The 16,964-nt window shown below is 52.1% G+C and overlaps 3 protein-coding genes across 3 annotated transcripts; 1 reads left to right on the top strand and 2 right to left on the bottom strand.

Annotated features, from left to right (window-relative positions):
• Positions 1-220: 220 nt before the first annotated feature.
• On the top strand, positions 221-6,945 carry COCSUDRAFT_43253 (hypothetical protein; the record flags this gene model as incomplete). The annotated part of the gene is made up of 19 exons (XM_005646041.1): positions 221-448; positions 543-680; positions 784-868; positions 958-1,067; positions 1,188-1,217; positions 1,335-1,370; positions 1,537-1,674; positions 1,826-1,908; positions 2,067-2,163; positions 2,321-2,395; positions 2,689-2,883; positions 3,539-3,788; positions 4,088-4,284; positions 4,607-4,825; positions 5,251-5,376; positions 5,566-5,604; positions 5,742-5,780; positions 6,273-6,419; positions 6,724-6,945. 19 exons carry the CDS (start codon positions 221-223, stop codon positions 6,943-6,945), a joined length of 2,454 nt encoding a protein of 817 aa, XP_005646098.1.
• Positions 6,946-7,997: 1,052 nt separating this feature from the next.
• Positions 7,998-11,928, bottom strand: COCSUDRAFT_43252 (GroES-like protein; the record flags this gene model as incomplete). The annotated part of the gene is made up of 15 exons (XM_005646040.1): positions 7,998-8,117; positions 8,321-8,389; positions 8,659-8,757; positions 9,061-9,168; positions 9,282-9,344; positions 9,644-9,780; positions 10,131-10,182; positions 10,314-10,408; positions 10,520-10,564; positions 10,785-10,802; positions 10,999-11,083; positions 11,209-11,348; positions 11,485-11,560; positions 11,679-11,714; positions 11,872-11,928. 15 exons carry the CDS (start codon positions 11,926-11,928, stop codon positions 7,998-8,000), a joined length of 1,200 nt encoding a protein of 399 aa, XP_005646097.1.
• A 1,377-nt stretch (positions 11,929-13,305) lies between these two features.
• On the bottom strand, positions 13,306-16,233 carry COCSUDRAFT_37346 (GroES-like protein; the record flags this gene model as incomplete). Its single annotated transcript, XM_005646039.1, has 11 exons — positions 13,306-13,425; positions 13,573-13,641; positions 13,800-13,898; positions 14,126-14,293; positions 14,457-14,593; positions 14,927-15,073; positions 15,207-15,269; positions 15,443-15,527; positions 15,653-15,760; positions 15,924-16,031; positions 16,150-16,233. The coding sequence occupies 11 exons, from the start codon at positions 16,231-16,233 to the stop codon at positions 13,306-13,308; spliced, it is 1,188 nt and encodes a 395-aa protein (XP_005646096.1).
• Between the last annotated feature and the right edge of the window lie 731 nt (positions 16,234-16,964).

Here is a 16,964-nt window from a genome sequence, read left to right as displayed (position 1 = left end):
CGACACTTTTCATCACGCCTACCACATGATCATAAAAGAATATTGAATTCAAGAATAAAAGCATCGCAGCAGAATGATGCGGAAAATAGCGCTGCGAGGAGCTTGGAAAGGTTAGTCGACCAACGTGATAATACAATAATAAAGCTCATGATGCATGAGGGCTGCTTGCTAGATGGACTGGCTTCCCAAAGACTAGTATTTAGCGGCACCAAGACATGCAATGCAACTGAAAATTGATGCACCCCATGGCAGATCCCAAACAGCATCAAAGGACAAGCTTTGGACGGAGCTGGAGAAGACAGCTATGAATCCTTTCTCGGAATCCAAAAATGGTTCTCAAGCAGGTCACCAAAGAAGGCAGCGAGAGGCGGTTGCCCAGACGCATTGGTATGAGCAGTTGGGCGAGAGATGGGCTCGGGCGCTCTACTCATACTACAATTGGCGGACGGTGAGTCAAGCAGTCAGATGTAGGTAATCCAGTAATGCTGGCAATTACCATACGCAGATCAACAGGCATGTGACGGACGTGGGGTGTCATGCAGGGCAGCACAAGTGACCTCCAATTCCTCATCGGCCTGAATCTTTCGATCATCTTCATCGGTGCTGGTTTGCGGCACTTTCTGATCTACCGGAGTCTACCGTCCGGCGCCACAGCAACCTTGGGCCAGGACATTTACAGGGTGAGGACTGGTGTGCGCACATAAATATGCTGGTTCAGCACTGGCGCCATCATGGATGATACTGCGATCCAGGTTTGCAACCTCTTGTGTGTCCGACCTGCAGGTATTTCTATTGTTGTCCTTTGCAAACGGCTTGCCAGGCCCAGAGGATTCACCGCTGGAAAGAGGCTTCTCTCTGGCAATATCAGGTGCGTCAGCATGCATGCAATGCAGCGTCTGACAGGAGGCAGGTGACGCTTTCAAGCATGTAGTCCATCGACGTTTGCATGCGTGGCAGGGAGCGGGCTGATTGCTTTTGCTTTGACCGTGGCACTGGTGCAGCAGAGCGTCCGCGGTGCCATTGAGGCAAATGTGAAGACTGGCGGAAATCTATTTGAGATTGATCATGTACGTGCTGCCCTATGCCCTTGTCCCTGACAGTGACCAACTTCCTTTCGAAAAGTTGCATGACAGGCTCAGCTTGACAATCACTGGTTGACTAATCAGAGTGATGCAAATCTGTTGCAGGTTGTGGTGCTGGCTTGGGGCGAGTCTCAGGTGATGTTCTGCATCCACTGAGATACCACTCAGCTTGTACTCGTTTTGCATGACCGTTTGGTGTCAGATATATGTTCTGAAGAACAAACTAAATCTCGAGTGCGTAACATTTCGCAGAGATGCATCGAGATGATCACACAAATCTTGGAGCAGGTAAGGGCCGTCTTTCTCTTTCACTGCAGCAAAAAGTCTGTAAGCATTGCAAAATCCCAGTGCCTAGATATTTAATATCAACAGTTCCTAATAAAAAGTCATCCGATGTCTAGGCGTGCTTTACAACTGCGTGAAGGTCATGGCAAACTCATGTGTGTGTGTGCAGACCTGCCTTGCCTACAAGGCCACTGGAGGCAGAGCCATTGCTGTCTTAAGCGCCCGCCCAAAATTGGAAATGGAGGAGATGTTCAAGTCATCCATCCCAGTCAGCAAAAGATACAAGTCCACCCTCATATTCCGCCAGGTGCACCTCTTCACATCTCACCAATAGCAATGCACTGTCCACACCAAGCCACTATGATCTGGGTCTGGTAATTGCTGTTCACCTAGCCTCGAAAACTCGTTAGAAGCAGCTTTCAGCTGTCCCACTGACTTCCTTAGTGTGTTGTGTGCAGGGAAGCCCGCTGGTACCTGGGGACTTGAAAAAGGTGGGGGCTGAGTGGGCTTCTGTTGCCATCATCGTGGCTGACTCCTCCAGGTCACACCCCAGCAACTTGTGGCACTTTAATATTGTGCATATTTCCCTGTAATGATCAACGACCATAACCCACATGCACATGAACAGAGACAATGGCAGCGCATCTTTAACACCCTTAACATTGGCGTGCCCCCCAAATTGCTGCACTGTGTGCACAGGTGTCCAGACGAGGCCGACGCGCAATCACTCAGGGCTGCTGTACTGCTGGATGAGCTGGATCGCCCTGCCGGGAGGCGCGCCCAGATTGTTGTGGAGGTCAGACCCAAATTGCCAATGCTCAAAACAATTCTCACCCAACGTGCTTGCGCGCCTGAGGCTCCTGATGAAGCATCTCTGAATTGCTGAAGACTCAGCGGGCATGTGGGGTCTAGTGCTCTGTGCTCTGAGCGGAAGCATGGTGTGTGGCTGGCAGGCGAGGACACCCAACGCGCTGCGTCTGCTGCAGGCGGCTTGCTCCCGCCGCATCATTGCTGTGCCCACCACACAGGTCACCGCACGCAGGCAAGGAATCCCTGTTCCATACCTCCGTCCCTAATACATAACTTTGTCGCGTTTGGACCACCCCCCCTGAGCAAACACCATACCTCGGACTATGTGGTACATGACAACCACGGACTTGCAATACTGAGTGTTTGTAAAGATTGTCCCCTCGCCAAATCGACAATGACGCAGAAATGCTTGCCCCTGCCCTTTGCAATACTTTGACAGCTACGTTCATTGACCACTGCGGTGTTAGTGTCATGCAAATGTGGGCTGTCCAGGCTGGCGCGCATGGTGCAGCATCCAGCGGTGGCGGACGTGTCCAAGGCGCTTTGGTCCTTCGCGTCGCCGTCGCAGGTGTTCTTGGAGAAGTTTCCGCAGCTGGTGGGCGTTCCCTATGGCGAGCTGGCGCTGCAATTCGCGGATGGCACCGTGCTGGGCCTGCTCAACCGCCGCAGCGGCAAATGCGACGTCGCGCCACCTACCGACACCCTGGTCCGGCTTTTCTAGTCCCTGCACACGCAATCAACTGTGCCTGTGCCTCGATCTCACTCTACGGCTCCCCACACAACACTAGCTTGGACCCACTGCTGCTTGCTCTTAGCCTGTGCCTCGATCTCACTCTACGGCTCCCCACACAACACTAGCTTGGACCCACTGCTGCTTGCTCTTAGCCTGTGCCTCGATCTCACTCTACGGCTCCCCACACAACACTAGCTTGGACCCACTGCTGCTTGCTCTTAGCCTGTGACTCGATCTCACTCTACGGCTCCCCACACAACACTAGCCTGGACCCACGGCTGCTTGCTCTTAGCCTGTGCCTTCATTCTACTCTGGAGCTTCCCTTCCTGGGGACACTAGCTTGGACGATGTGATTCAGCACTGCTGCCTACTTTTTGCCTGTGCCTTCCACCCACTCTGGAGCTCCCCTCCCAGCACGTGCACTCAACTAAATCTTGGACCCCACTGCTGTCTGCTTTTAGCCTGTGCCTTAATCCAAGTCTTACCTGCTCGTCTCCTGTGCGTCTTGCAGTCCGGAACAATCCCCGAGATGCATTCTTCTTGCAGGTATGCTTTGCACATAAGCTGTTTTGTTGCTCATAATTTGGCAGAGTTACATTGAACTTGAGAAGAGGGCTGCGCTGCGCAGGTGGGCCCGCACGATGATCTGATCATGATGCGGCCGACGGGGCTGGCGCCCGGCGTGTACCAGCCGCTGGCGGCGCCGCTGGTGGGTGGCATTGGGGACTGGGACCCGGAGAAGTACGAGCGGCGCAAGGAGGCGCCCACGGGCATCCGCGTATCGCGCAGCTCCATCGAAGGCGACGAAGAGCCCCTGCTCAATGTCACCCCTGCCGGACAGGCTCCCGAGGAGCGCGGCGGGCCCCTCGCCTGGATAGGTATTGCCTTGCCGCCCTGTTTTGCATACTGATTTGCATCAGACGCGCAGTGGCTCTGTTGCCAAATGTTGAATAACATAGCCAAGGGGCTGAGGTGCTTTGTATGCATCACCTTACTCGATTGGTGCACCATGTCGACCTGTTTTGAATGTGACTCTGCGCCAGATCTGAGCACTGGCTCACAGAAGAATGCAGAACACAGCGACAGACCATGGAATATGCACCTCGCCATTTGATTGCATGCTGCAGCGTGGTTGATTGGGGAGGTTGCTGACATGCTGTAAGGGTGGATGTTGTAGGGCATCAGCTGGGCCTGGCAAATGGCGATGACCAGGCGAAGCAGGAGGGCGGCACCAGTAATGGCGACGCGCAGATGATGCCAGCTGGGCAGCAGAAAGGGGACGGCATGTACTACATCGTCTCACCAGAATTCACCGGAGGCCTTGGCAACCGTGAGGCATGCGCCATTGCTCCCACATGCAGAATACTAAACAGTGTTGCCCCGAAGATGTGCTTTCTTTTTATGGCGTATTAATAGAGACTTTCCTGTCATGGATGGGTATAAAGCCTTTTCCAGGTCTCCATGCTGTGAATGTCTCATGCATGGATGCATGAGCAGGAATTTAGTTATTAATGGTGATAGCCTGCCAAGAGTGATGTGTGTGATGATGTCAAAACCTACCGATGTCAATAGGTACCTGGTTGCCTCGTGGAGCTGCAGGCTATCTGTGCGTCACGTACTAGGGATGCTGGAATGTGGCAGGTCGTTGAACGAAATTTTCAACGGGATAAAAATAAATGCTGCGTGTGCATGGCAGGCGGTGCTGATCTGCGGGTGGCAGGACACGCCGTTCATGCTGGAGCTGCTGAGCGATCTGGACCGCGGCAACAACCGGCTGCCGCGCGGGAGCGAGGTCACCCTCATGAACCTGCACGAGGGTGAGGAAATCGCACGCCACCTCAAGCGCCTGGGCCGCTGCCGCATCGCCATCCGCCACATCGAGGCCAACCCCCTGCACCGCGAGTCCTTCAAGAAGGTGGTTGCATCATTTCAAATAGATGTCATCATTGCTGGTCACTTATATATCCCAATACCGCACATGCTCCCGCCTGCTGACAGAAGACCCAGAGAGAGTCTGACCATCTACTGGACAAAGCAGCTTAAGGTCCTGCTAATGGGTGAAAATGGACGTTGCTACTGCTTCACAAATACAACTGAACTGTTGGATCATCCATCCCTTGCCTAGCTAGGAAACCCCAGCAGGCCCACTGCACTTGCCCTTGACTTGCCGCATGAATTGCCAAATCCTTGATGCCCCAGCAGAATAGAGATTAGGCAAGCGGAACATTCACTCAATTGAATTGCTTACGGCAGTTGCAATGCGCATGCACTTCCCGTAGGTGGGGTTCCATGCTTCCATGGCATGGGAGCTGCAGGGCTCATGAGCGTATGCTGTCGCAGGTTGACCTGGGCAGCGTGAAGTGTGCGCTGGTGGTGTGCGACAACCAGTGGCGGGACTCGGGCAGCAGCGAGGAGAGCGTTGAGGAGCACCTGCAGGCCCAAGACTACCTGCGCCTCGACTCCATGGTGCTCCCTCTGCCTCCACCTTTGCCGTGCTTACACTTTTGTGGAGGCTGACTCAGCAATCAGTCGTTTAGTGTTATATCATCGTTGCTGCCGCCCCTTGTAAGTTCTACCTGTGCTGCGGGGAGGCAATTTGCCAGTCTGTATGATTTGGGATTGGAGTCTGAGAAAATCTGATTGTTGGCTTTGCAGATCCTGGTCGTACAACTCAACATCAGAACATCTCTGGAGGTAAACCATGAATTCTCTTCAAATGACTTTTTTGCTGCTTCCTTTGCGCAGTAGATAATCTAATTGCTTTACAACACTTGCAAGGGGCAACTGACATTAGAGGGACTATTGCCAATACGATGCAATGCATTGTGCAGGAGCAAGGGCGGCCGGACATCAACATAGTGTGTGAGAAGGTGGCCTTCCAGGGCCTGACTCGGTTTGAGGACAGGCACTCGCTGCCCCTGGGAGTCTCCTCCAACTTCACTGCCTACTCAGCCAAGCTGCTCACCCAGGCACGGCCATTGTCAAACATCACTTTACTTGCTGGCTTCCCCTTTTTACTCAACATATTACGTGGCTGCTTGTCGCCTCTGTCCATGTGCGAACTGAGCATTCGAATTACCTTGCCCCAGTCAAATGAGAGTTGCCGCACTAACTTTTGCCTCAATACAACCATGCAAGTGAGCGAGGGCTCTAGATGTCCGCCATACTGTATGAAGAGGGTGATCACTCCGCATGCATTGCAGGCGATACAGAAGAGTGCCTGCATGGATCACAGCCACACAGTCCGTTTACCCATGCCGGCAGCTGCACCGCATGCTATGCACAATAGACAACACATGACGCCAAATGAGATTATTGCGCCTGAAATCTCATTTGGCCGTGTCGGGGGTGAACATATGCAGGTGGCTGTGGAGCCCAAGGCGCTGGTGGTGTACTCGCGCATGAACGGCGACTGCCAACTCATCGTCCAGGACAGCAGCTCACTCTGCGCCGAGGGCGAACAGCTCAGCTACGCCACCCTGCAACTGCGAGCACAGGCAGTCGACCAGGTCCGCTCTACTGAGGCATCCCACGCCACTCACACGCCGCTTGGCTGTCCTGCCATTGCTGTGGCACTAATGTCCAGAAATGCTCTGCAACGAATGTATGGTTCATGAGAGAGCGTCATGATATTCCTATGATCGTTGATGTCCTTTCTGGTAGGCACCACCGGTGAGGGTCGCCTGCCTGCGATGTGACTTTCTTTTGGGCAATGCTGTAGCTCTTTTGAGATGTGGCACGAGAGGCATTGTGGCAAACAGGCGCAGTGCAGAGTGTATCTTCGTGGAAAGTGAGGGTGTGGGGGCCGTGCAGGTGCTGCTGGGGTACAGGGAGATTCCTGAGACAGAGGAGGCCATTGTGAGCGTGCTGAACCCCTCAGGGGCGGAAATGCGCACGGAACAGCGCGTGTGGAATGCCGGGGACTGCAGAATAAAGCTGCTGACCTACCAGAGCAGCGCCAGCAAGGAGGCTGCAAGGGCCAAGGAGGGCGTGGCCGAGGAGAATGCCACAGAGAAGAATGCCCTGGAGAGGTGACACCCGCTGGGGTGCTGCTGACAATGCCCACTCAGCAACACCGAAGAGAGTCCTTTGGAGAGATGACACCACGTGGGTGTTGCCGAGGAGAGTGCTGCAGAGAAGAATGTCCTGGAGAGATGTCACCACTTGGGATTTGCTGAAGAGAATACCACGGAGAAAGGATGCTGTCGAGAGATGACAGCATGTGGACCCCAGGAGGGACTGCTCTGGTGCAACACAGGAACATTTTGAGGGTGAGGCAATATGTTACTGAGGGTGACGGGCGGTGTTGCAAAATGAGGGCGAGGATATAGCATTCAGAACTAAAGTCTTTTGAGCGTGCGTTACATCTCAGCATGTTCGCTGTGTCAGAAAGTTTGAGCTTGTGGTGGTGGTGTTGTGAGAAGATCCCTCGTGATATGTACTCTCTGGGTGTCTCACCGCCCACACTTTTCTTCCTATCCAGGCGTTGCTGAAAGATTTTGAAAGATATATCAGGCTGAGCTAGTTGGTCCAGGAAACATGTCACTAGCATGTAGGCCTACACCTAGGTAAACTTAAGCAATCTGACGGCTGAGGACCCCGTGGATGCTGAGAGTGAATGCTCGAGAGCACATCCAGAATTTATTGATTTCATTTAGGCCAGTTTTAGTTGGCACAGGGATTGTTTGCAAACATTCCTACTAGCACAGTAGTAAATTGATACAATATATGCAGTTCAGCTGAGATCAGGAAACGGTGATGCTCAAGCATTCAAAATAGACAGGCACTGTAAACATCAATCAGACAGGTCAGACTCTGCGCCTCTAGCACCCTTGCAGTCACATTGAGGCACTATGATGGGCCACCATGCATTTAGCAAACATACACAACCAACGACAACAGCAGCTCAACTTTGATCCTCACATCCAGGCAGCATTCATGCGCTCCCGAACAGTCACCAGCATTTGTTCTTTGCCAAAACAATGCATCATGCTGCAATACACACTCTTGCAACTTGCTGCAGAGACAACTGGGGCCCCGTGCAAATCCCTCGGGCATGACAAGTGCATCAGCGGCGGAGCATACACTCAACCCTGGCCCTGCCCGTCCCAGGGGTGCATGACCACCTTGACGCAGTGCTCCTCCTTGTTGTTGAACAGCTTGTAGCCCTCCGGCGCCTTGATCAGAGGCATCTCATGCGTGATCACCTGCACACGCAGATTGTCAGCACAAGCTGCATGACAGGTCTCTCACTCAGCTGAGCCCCTCCCTGAGGTCATGTCTGGTCTATATTAAACCATCTTAAATGAAGCATGCGGCATGCAGCGAGGCCGCTTGTTTAGTGGAAGACTCTGAACAGCTATTGAGGGCTAGGACCAGCAAGACCACTCAAGGAGTCTTCAGTGCGCACCATGTCTGGTGTCAGCGTTCCCTCCTCCACCAGCTTGAGCAGGTGGGGCCAGTACTTCTGGCAAGGAGTCTGCGCAGCATCACAAACACTCTCAAGGATGCCTAAGTATCGTTGCTGAAGGGTTACACAAGCATGACACGCAGGTCCGCAATCAGCCAGGAAGAAGTTGAAGGGAGGACAGGGCTCTGCAATAACTGGAAATGCCTGCCCTGCAGTTTTCCTACATGTGAGCATGGTCGTGGAGCAGCATGCAGTTCACTCTTGTTGCTGTCATGCATATCTTGGTTGATCATTTGTGATTGGCATTATTCCAGCAATGGGTCATGCATGCGCCCTACCTGGCCTGCAGCGGCGGACATTGCCTTCTCCATGAAGCCGCCGATGTTGAAGTGGTTGGTGTAGCCCACATAGACTCCCACGATGCCAATGCGGCCGCCCTAGACAAATAGCACAACAATGTCAGCTGCCGTCCATGTGCAGCGCTCGGCAGCAAACATCAAGCACCTCGTAAATGGGACGCCACAGTGCCCTCATCTTTCAGAAAAGCAGATCAGGGCACAACGACCTGCCACCCATGAAGTGGCGGGCTAACACTTGTGTGTGTGTGCCACCATGAATATATCAGCAAGCCAGGCATCTTGGAGCCTGGCAAAGGCATGTCAAGCGACGCCATCAATAGCAGACCCCACAGGGACTGTGATACAGGGACATACTGCCCAGGGCTGGTAGGGGGCCCCCACCTTGCGCACGCTGTAGATGATCTCGTTCAGCATGTCGCTGGGATCAGTGGCAAGGCCGGTGGCCATCTCCAGCTTGCTGACCCAGCTCTTGGCATAGTGCACGCCCACCTGATGCACATACACAAATCATGAGTTCTCCAGGCCTAAGGCTGATAGGCATTAAAATTTGCAAAGCTGCGAAGCTTGGCAGGAGAACAGAGAAGAAGAAAACAACATTTTACCGCCTCGATGCCCACATCAGGGGCAGTGGTCGTGCCAAACTTCTTGTGCAGCTCCTCAGGCACCTGTACATGCATACTTCCAGCCATGAATGAAAGCGTCACAAAGGAATTTTTTCCACTTAAATTGCTGGTCCAGTGTGACAGGACACCCACAGCAAGTTCAGACAATACCTGCGGAAACGGTCATGAAAGGACAGTCTCAGCTTGTGCCACGGAGCTTCAGGCAGCGCCTTTCAGACCTTGGTCATGACAAGGACATGCAAACCATGAATCTGCCCTTTCATGCCATGTTCTAAAAGGCGCTGCCTGAAGCTCCGTGGCACAAGCTGAGACTGTAAGAGGGTGGAGTCAGCAGTGCACACCTTGACCTTGTCGAAGTTGATGGTCTCAATGTTGGGCATGCGGTCCTTGGCAAACTGCAGGCGGTACTCGATGTCATCGATGATTATCACCCGCTCTGCACCGCGCACAAATGCACAGTGCGCCGCCAGCTGGCCCACTGTTGACACACACCATCCGCAGATCAGTCATAATTATGTGATTATTATTATAACAACATGCCTTACAAATCCATGAACATGAGGTGTGCTGCAGCAGCACATCAAAGCAGCCTTATAACCTTCTCTTTCTTTTGGGCTTTCCTCCACCAAGTCAGGGATAAAAGCAAGGGACTCCAACTCCTAGCCCATGTGCTTCTGCAAATCTCTTTGTCTAGTCTGAGATTCCCATGAAGGGCATGAAGGCCATGAGGCGACCTATGGTCATCCTACATTTGGAGTTCGGAAAAAGCAGGCTGTAGAAAATGCATGGCATGCATGACAGTAGCAGATGATGCATGAGGTTACTCACCGGGGCCTGCTCCCCAGATGGCCACGCGGTCTCCCTTGCCCACAGATGCCAGCTGCAGAATGCATGGCCCTTAAGTCAGTAATTGGAGTTTCCAGCATCAAGACACCCAGGGTTGCTGTCCCCATGTGTGCATACTCAAGTGCTGGAGGCAAGTGCCAGAGAAATAGGTGAAACAGAACATACCTCGTTGGCGTGCCAGGCAGTGGGGAGGATGTCAGACAGCAGGATGACTTTCTTGTCTGGCAGGTGGCTGGGGACCTTCAGCAGGTTCACATCCCCTGGACACATGCATGCGCTGAGCTGTGGCAGCCATGTCATGCATGCGACTGGCTCATATGCGAGCAAGTGAAAGGTAAGCATCTGTACAGAAGGGAAGAAGAAAAAGTCACCATATGGGACGCGAGCGTACTGGGCCTGACCGCCAGGGTAGCCACCTGTGCAGATTTGGGGAGCCATAATGCAATAAGTCACCTTTTTTCAGCAGGCAGACATGCCATCGGCACATGCATTAGACTGTCAGGCAGTGACACAACAAAAGCAGAAAATTGTGCCGAGCTTTATGACTGTACTGACAAGGCTCTGCAGGCTGGAAAAACAATTTCTGGAGGAAGGCATGCACAGGGGGTGCTCAAGAACCTCAGTGAGCTGGATCACCTGTGATGTGGCTGTACCCTGCACAAGCAGCACACATGATCCTCATCAGTACCAGTCCATGAAAGTCTGCTGTGATCATCCTGTATTGCTGCCATGGGTCCGTGACAATGAGTCGGTGACACATGTCCAATTTGCTGACATCTTTTCACTTATCAAATCACAGCAACCGCAGGACAATATTCGCCAGCCTGAAAGATGATGCAATGCCGCGCACCAAAGAAGCCGCCAGTTTTGTGGCCGTAGAGGGGGCAGAGCATGTTGGAGGGGTTGGTGGTGGAGCAGCTGGAGAAGAGGGCCCTCTGCATGCATGGACGCATGTCACAGCATTGGAAATGGTCACATTTCAGCCCAGGCAAGCGGAACCGAACTGCTACCAGGCAGTGTATACCGATAGTAACTTTTGAGGGTTGAGACTGGAAAGTACCTGGCAGTAGAAGCACTTTCCACAGCCGATGTCGAAGCAGGCCACGGCCCTGTCTCCCTTCTTGACATTCTTCACATCTGAGCCAACCTCATCGACAATGCCCATGAACTCGTGGCCCATGACATCACCCGGCTCCATCCCTACAGCAGCACACATAGGAATTCTTCAGATCCTGACAACAGAAGCTTTTATGGACCGCACGTTTGGGATTGAGCGTGGCTGGCACAGTAGAGGGATGCATGCTTGCAAGGCAGGTGCATGACAGCAAGTGCTCACCCGGGATGACGTTCTCGTAGATGTGAAGGTCGCTCCCGCAGATGCATGTGCTGGTGATCTTGAGCACGACATCAGTCTGCGATCACATCCTCGTCGTCAGTGCGCTCGCTTCTTGCAAACTCTACTGGTTGGGCATCGTCGACCGAAAACCTAATGACGCATACTTGACCACCGAGACAGAAATGCAAACGTACCGTCTCCTTGATGTGCGGTCGAGGAACTTTGCGAACCTATATAACATTCCAAGATCAATTGTTTCAGTAATTTATCTCGAAGTCCTGACGGAAACTTCACATGCCGCTCATAAGTCACAACAAGCTCGTCGATTGGAAGCCAGCGGAGCGCATCACCGTCCTTGACAATGGTTAAATTTTTTCATGAACTCACCTCCATCTTCTCCTTTCCTTCCCAGCACACCGCAAGCATCATGTCGTCCTCCGCCATTTTCACCGTCGACAATGCCTTGCGAACTTTGCTCAGCAAACGTCGAAAAGGATCCTGAGACGCCACAGTACTGACTATGTAAATGCACACTCGACACTGAAGGTTGGTCTAAGAATCTTCTGTGTCCGATTCCGAGCTCGTCAAGATGAGAGCAGCACCAAGCTACGGCCCACCCATGCTTTCCTCGGCCCGTCCCTGCGGTCTGCTGCCCACCAGATCTTGGGCAGATTTCCAAGACAAAATCAGAGGCATGAAGCAGGTATTTACAAGCGCATCAAGAGTCAGGCACAGCTATTTAGGAAAAGTGTACAGTGATCTTTAACAGACAAGCTGCGGATAAAGTCCAGCTTTGGCAATCTGGGCCCTCCTAAGACAAAAAGAATATCGATATAAAAAAGCAGCAGGGCACCAGCGGGTGGAGGCTTCGAATCCCCACCGTTGGTTCCCTCTTGTTCGAACAATTTCGGTGTCACTTGGCATTAATCATGACTGTCATGGCTTTTTCCTTTATACATACATGGATTGGGCAGCCAGGCCAAAGAAAAGGGGCTTTCACAGCATGCAAGCACTCTCTTACCAAAAGCTTCTCATGCCTAGGTCATGACTCCCAAGGTTCAGCCAATAGTGCCTACGCCAGCAGAGGGAACAGGTCTCTAATGCCGAATATCATACTGTTCTGCTGTGCAAGCCTGGGCCTGCTGGTAATCTGGAGTGACTGTAGCTGCAAACTTCAGGAAACGACAAGCCTTGATATGTCCTCATGTGAAGACATGCATGAAAGATCTATATGATTCAAAATTAATATACATCATGCCATGTCGCTCGTCAGGAGCGCTGTTCCGGAATGCATAATCATGAAAGTCAATGAAACTAACAGAATGGCTCTCCCACATGTGGGTGTACATCATTTGCATGCGTATATTAGCTAACTGAACACGACCCCCAGAATATGCTCATTCATGCTCCACAAGGAATTTGGATGACAACAGAAATACCTTCCACTCCAGCGCTTGGAGTGGGCAGCCAGGCAGTCTCAAGAGCGTCGGAACAGCACTTGTGCGCAATGCACCAAAATCAGCAGTCAGACCATAAGCAGCGCTTCGTCTCTACAGATCCTCACTAGTTTGGAGGACATGGAAGGATCTAAATAGTTGATCTTAACAGATGTTCTCGCTGGGAACAGATCAGAAGCCTAGAAACTAATCAACGGCAGCGATCACAATGACCACTTTTTTCGTGATTGGTAGTCTTGGTAAGAATGAAGTCCTGAGCAGCAGGACTGCGGATGTAGTATTGGTGCCCTAGCTCTTTGATCTGCTTTGTGAATCAAATTACTTTGTGCTTGAATCCCTGTGGTCCCACGAGTGTGCTCCCTGCTTACTCCTCAGTCTCCATGAGCCAAGGCTTCAGCACCACCTTGACACAGCCGCCTGTCTTGTCATTGAAGGTCTTGTAGGCCTCTGGCCCCTTGCTCAGCGGCAGCTCGTGTGTGATCACCTGCAGAAATCCAAGACAGAACTCTCATGCCAAAGGCCAGCTTTCACAGCACTGAAGGGTGAGCAGCACGTACATGAGATATGCAACCCGCAAATGCTTCCTTGAAATGAGCAAGTGCTGAGTGTGCTGCTGCAACTAAGGGCTCACCATATCTGGGGTGAGCTTGCCCTCCTCAATCCACCTCAGCAGGTCCTTCCAGTACTTCTGCACAGGTGTCTGCAGCACGCGCACATCTCACTCAGCAATTACCCAGCAAAAGATTCCCAGGCAGACACAGATTGTGATCTATAAACGCAAGAGTCTATTCCTGTAGAGCAGGAATTGCAGGGCCAGAAAACACTGGCAGGAAATTCTCTGTTATTGGTGCCACATACCTGGCCTGCGGCCATGGTGAGCCCCTTCTCCATGAAGGCCCCAATGTTGTAGTGGTTGGTGAAGCCAGCATAGGCTCCCACAACGCCAATCCTTCCACCCTGCATGAAGTTATAGCCGAGCACAATCATCATTCGTGCATGCAAGCTCTCGAATCTACATTCGTAAGGGTTCAATGGTCTCTGCTTTGATATCATCCTCTGTTTCTAAGTAGACTCCAGGGGCTCTCTGTGCAACAAAAACATCTGATCAGTGCTTGTGCAGCAGTTTATCAGTGCTGCAGAGCATTAGACGGATAACTTTTCGATAGGCATGAATAGCGGCGTGCCTTGCGGGTGCAGAAGATGATCTCATTGAGGGTCTCAGAGGGATCCGTCTCCAGCATAGTGGCCATCTCAAACTTGTGCACCCAGCTCTTGCAGTAGTGGATTCCCACTGCCTCGATGGACACGTCCGGGGCATACGGTCCCATCATCTCCTTGAGCGCCTCTGGCACCTGCCCAAATTCAAAGTCAAAAATCAAATTCAAATTTGAGCCAAGAGGCTGCACACCCCACTTCAAACAGCAGATCTCAGTGCAGAGGTGAAAATGTAAAAAGGTTTGCCTTCAGATATATTTAAAAGCCGCATAGAGCAGCCTGACTGCGCAGCGGCCGCACCTTCTTTTCTTTGAAGTTGAGGGTCTCCACTTTGGGGACCTTCTCCTTGGCAAACCGCAGCCGGTCTGCCACCTCATCAATGATCACCACGCGCTCGGCTCCACGGAAAAATGCGCAGTGGGCCGCCAGAATGCCAACTGGACACACAATCACAGATACATCAGCACTTATCATATCATGTTACACGCTGTTCCTGCCAGAGGAAGGGGCATCCGCAGACAAGCTGCAAGTGAAGGCTCCTGAACAAATCCTACCGCTTGATGGACTCTTCAAATCCATGCAAGATTAACCGTGGGCACGGTGCTCAGTATTTATACCGGCCCCCGCCAGCCGGGGCTGCAAATAGCCGAAGCAACAGATGCCTAAGATCATCTGATCAAATTGCGCAGATCTTGCCGATCATCGCAGGATCGGTGCAGCGTTGTGTTTTGACACAGTGCAAGCAGTGCAAGAGCAGTGTCTACACTCACCAGGCCCAGCGCCCCAGATGGCGACTCTGTCCCCCTTGCCGACACCTCCAAGCTCGTTGGCGTGCCAGGCAGTGGGGAGGATGTCAGACAGCAGGAGCACCTTACTGTCTGACAGGTGGCTGGGAACCTTCAGCAGGTTCACGTCAGCTGTGCATGCACAGGAGGGGCCATTAAGTTCCTGGATGCTGTGAAGCTCAAGTGACAAGAAGAGAAAGGAAAGATGTGTTGATACACAGCTGAGCTTGGCAGCAATCAGAGCTTGAGAGGGGAATCAGCTTACCGAACAGGACATGAGCAAACTGCGCTTGGCCACCCGGGTGCCCCCCGGTCAGTGTTCCGTACCCTGCCAATTGCCACTACCTTTGCTTAAGACCACAGGCAACAGCATCATCACTTGAAGATCTTTCAGATGTTGTTGCCGCGCATGTGCAGGCATACTGTGTAGAAGATGAATCAAGTAGAAGATGATGAGTGTACAGCACTAATAAGAGGTCGTTGTTGTGCAGGCATTTGTACCATGGAAGCCAGCGGTGTGGTGCCCGTAGAGCTTTGTCTCCACCTCAGAGAAGTTGGTACAGTCGCAGCCGCTGTAGATTTGCCTCTGGTGCACGTGCGTTTGTAAAGCGTTAGGTGCTTGAGCTTTATAACACATTTGCTGCTTCATGCGACATCAGGTCGTCCGCAAAACTTGAGGCTATGGTTCCACGGGGTGGAGGAGGAACAGACCTTGCAGTAGAAACATTGGCCGCAGCCCATCTCAAAGCTTGACACCACTCTATCGCCCGGCTTGATGTTCTTGACGTCAGATCCAACGGACTCCACGATGCCCATGAACTGGGGAAAAATCAGCAGAATGTCAGTGCAGGAGTGCCAATGCATTACACTTAATTTACACTTGCGCAAACATTGTTGGTCGGCACATTGTTTTCAGACATGCACACTTTGCGAGTAGAAAATAACGGAATTGTACTGGAAAAAGTTTAATCTGAACGCTGACCTCGTGGCCCATGACGGCATTCTTCTCCATTCCAGGAATGACGTTCAAGTAAAGATGAAGATCGCTCCCGCAGATTGCCGAGCTCGTCACTTTGATGATGGCGTCTCCCTGCAAAACGGCATGGAAGTGCAACAGCATCAAACGATGTTGTTCTGAGACACATCTTCCGAGATCAGGAGCCCGAGTCAAAAAGCATGAAGCAATGGTCTTGCACAGGTCAGCGCACCGGATTGGTGATCTTTGGCTTAGGTACGTCAATGACCTGCGTATGCACGTAGGAATTTCTCGAGATCACTCGAGAAGCCACCATGGTGACATTTACAGACCATCCCGAAGGACGAACCGAGAATTTTTTTCCTTACACGCTGACATCCCAAATATGTTGTACTACCAAACACAAACAAATTCACTGGATTTGCTCACCGCCATCTTCTTCGTCCCTTGCCATACCACGGCACGATGTGTAACATGTTCCTCGACCTCCGGAGCGATAGTTGGGGAAGTCACCAGGCCCGAAAGACTGGACATCCTGTCAGTTCTTTTGTTCTCGCTCTTTGCAGCGTATTAGTTCACAGGACGGTTGATAGGAAGGACTTCAGTTGTTTTCTCGGGATGCTAGGAAGGTGTCGAAAGGTTTTTGGTTTTTATTAGCCGCGGTGACTCACTGCCACCGTGGTATTCAGGAATTGAAACCTAGGATGACCTCTAGGGTTACTCCCCCTGGCTGCCAAAGCCAAGTCTCTTAGCTTCCTTCGAACGCGCTCTTCTTCCTTCCTGTTTCTCTCGTTTTTAGTGGATCGAGGATTTCCCCACTCGTTCCTGCTCTCGTATGCCACAGCCTGTGGTGATCATGCACGGCGAGATTGTTCAAGCACACGTTGCTTGAAAGCCGTGCAATTCTCCGAAACCGCGTCTCGTGCACTGCTTGCTTCTCCCGTATCTTATCGTGCTGAAGTGGCTTCGGTTGAACGGATTTGAAAGAGGTGGAGGAGGCAAACCCTAGCCTTTGGGCCTTACATGTGTCTTGCGCGAGAGCCCACA

The sequence above is a fragment of the Coccomyxa subellipsoidea genome (assembly GCF_000258705.1).
Source record: "Coccomyxa subellipsoidea C-169, whole genome shotgun sequence".
Taxonomy (NCBI): Eukaryota; Viridiplantae; Chlorophyta; class Trebouxiophyceae; family Coccomyxaceae; genus Coccomyxa; species Coccomyxa subellipsoidea.
The sequence above is the reverse complement of the archived record's forward strand: the minus strand, read 5'-3'. Positions and strand labels throughout refer to the sequence as shown.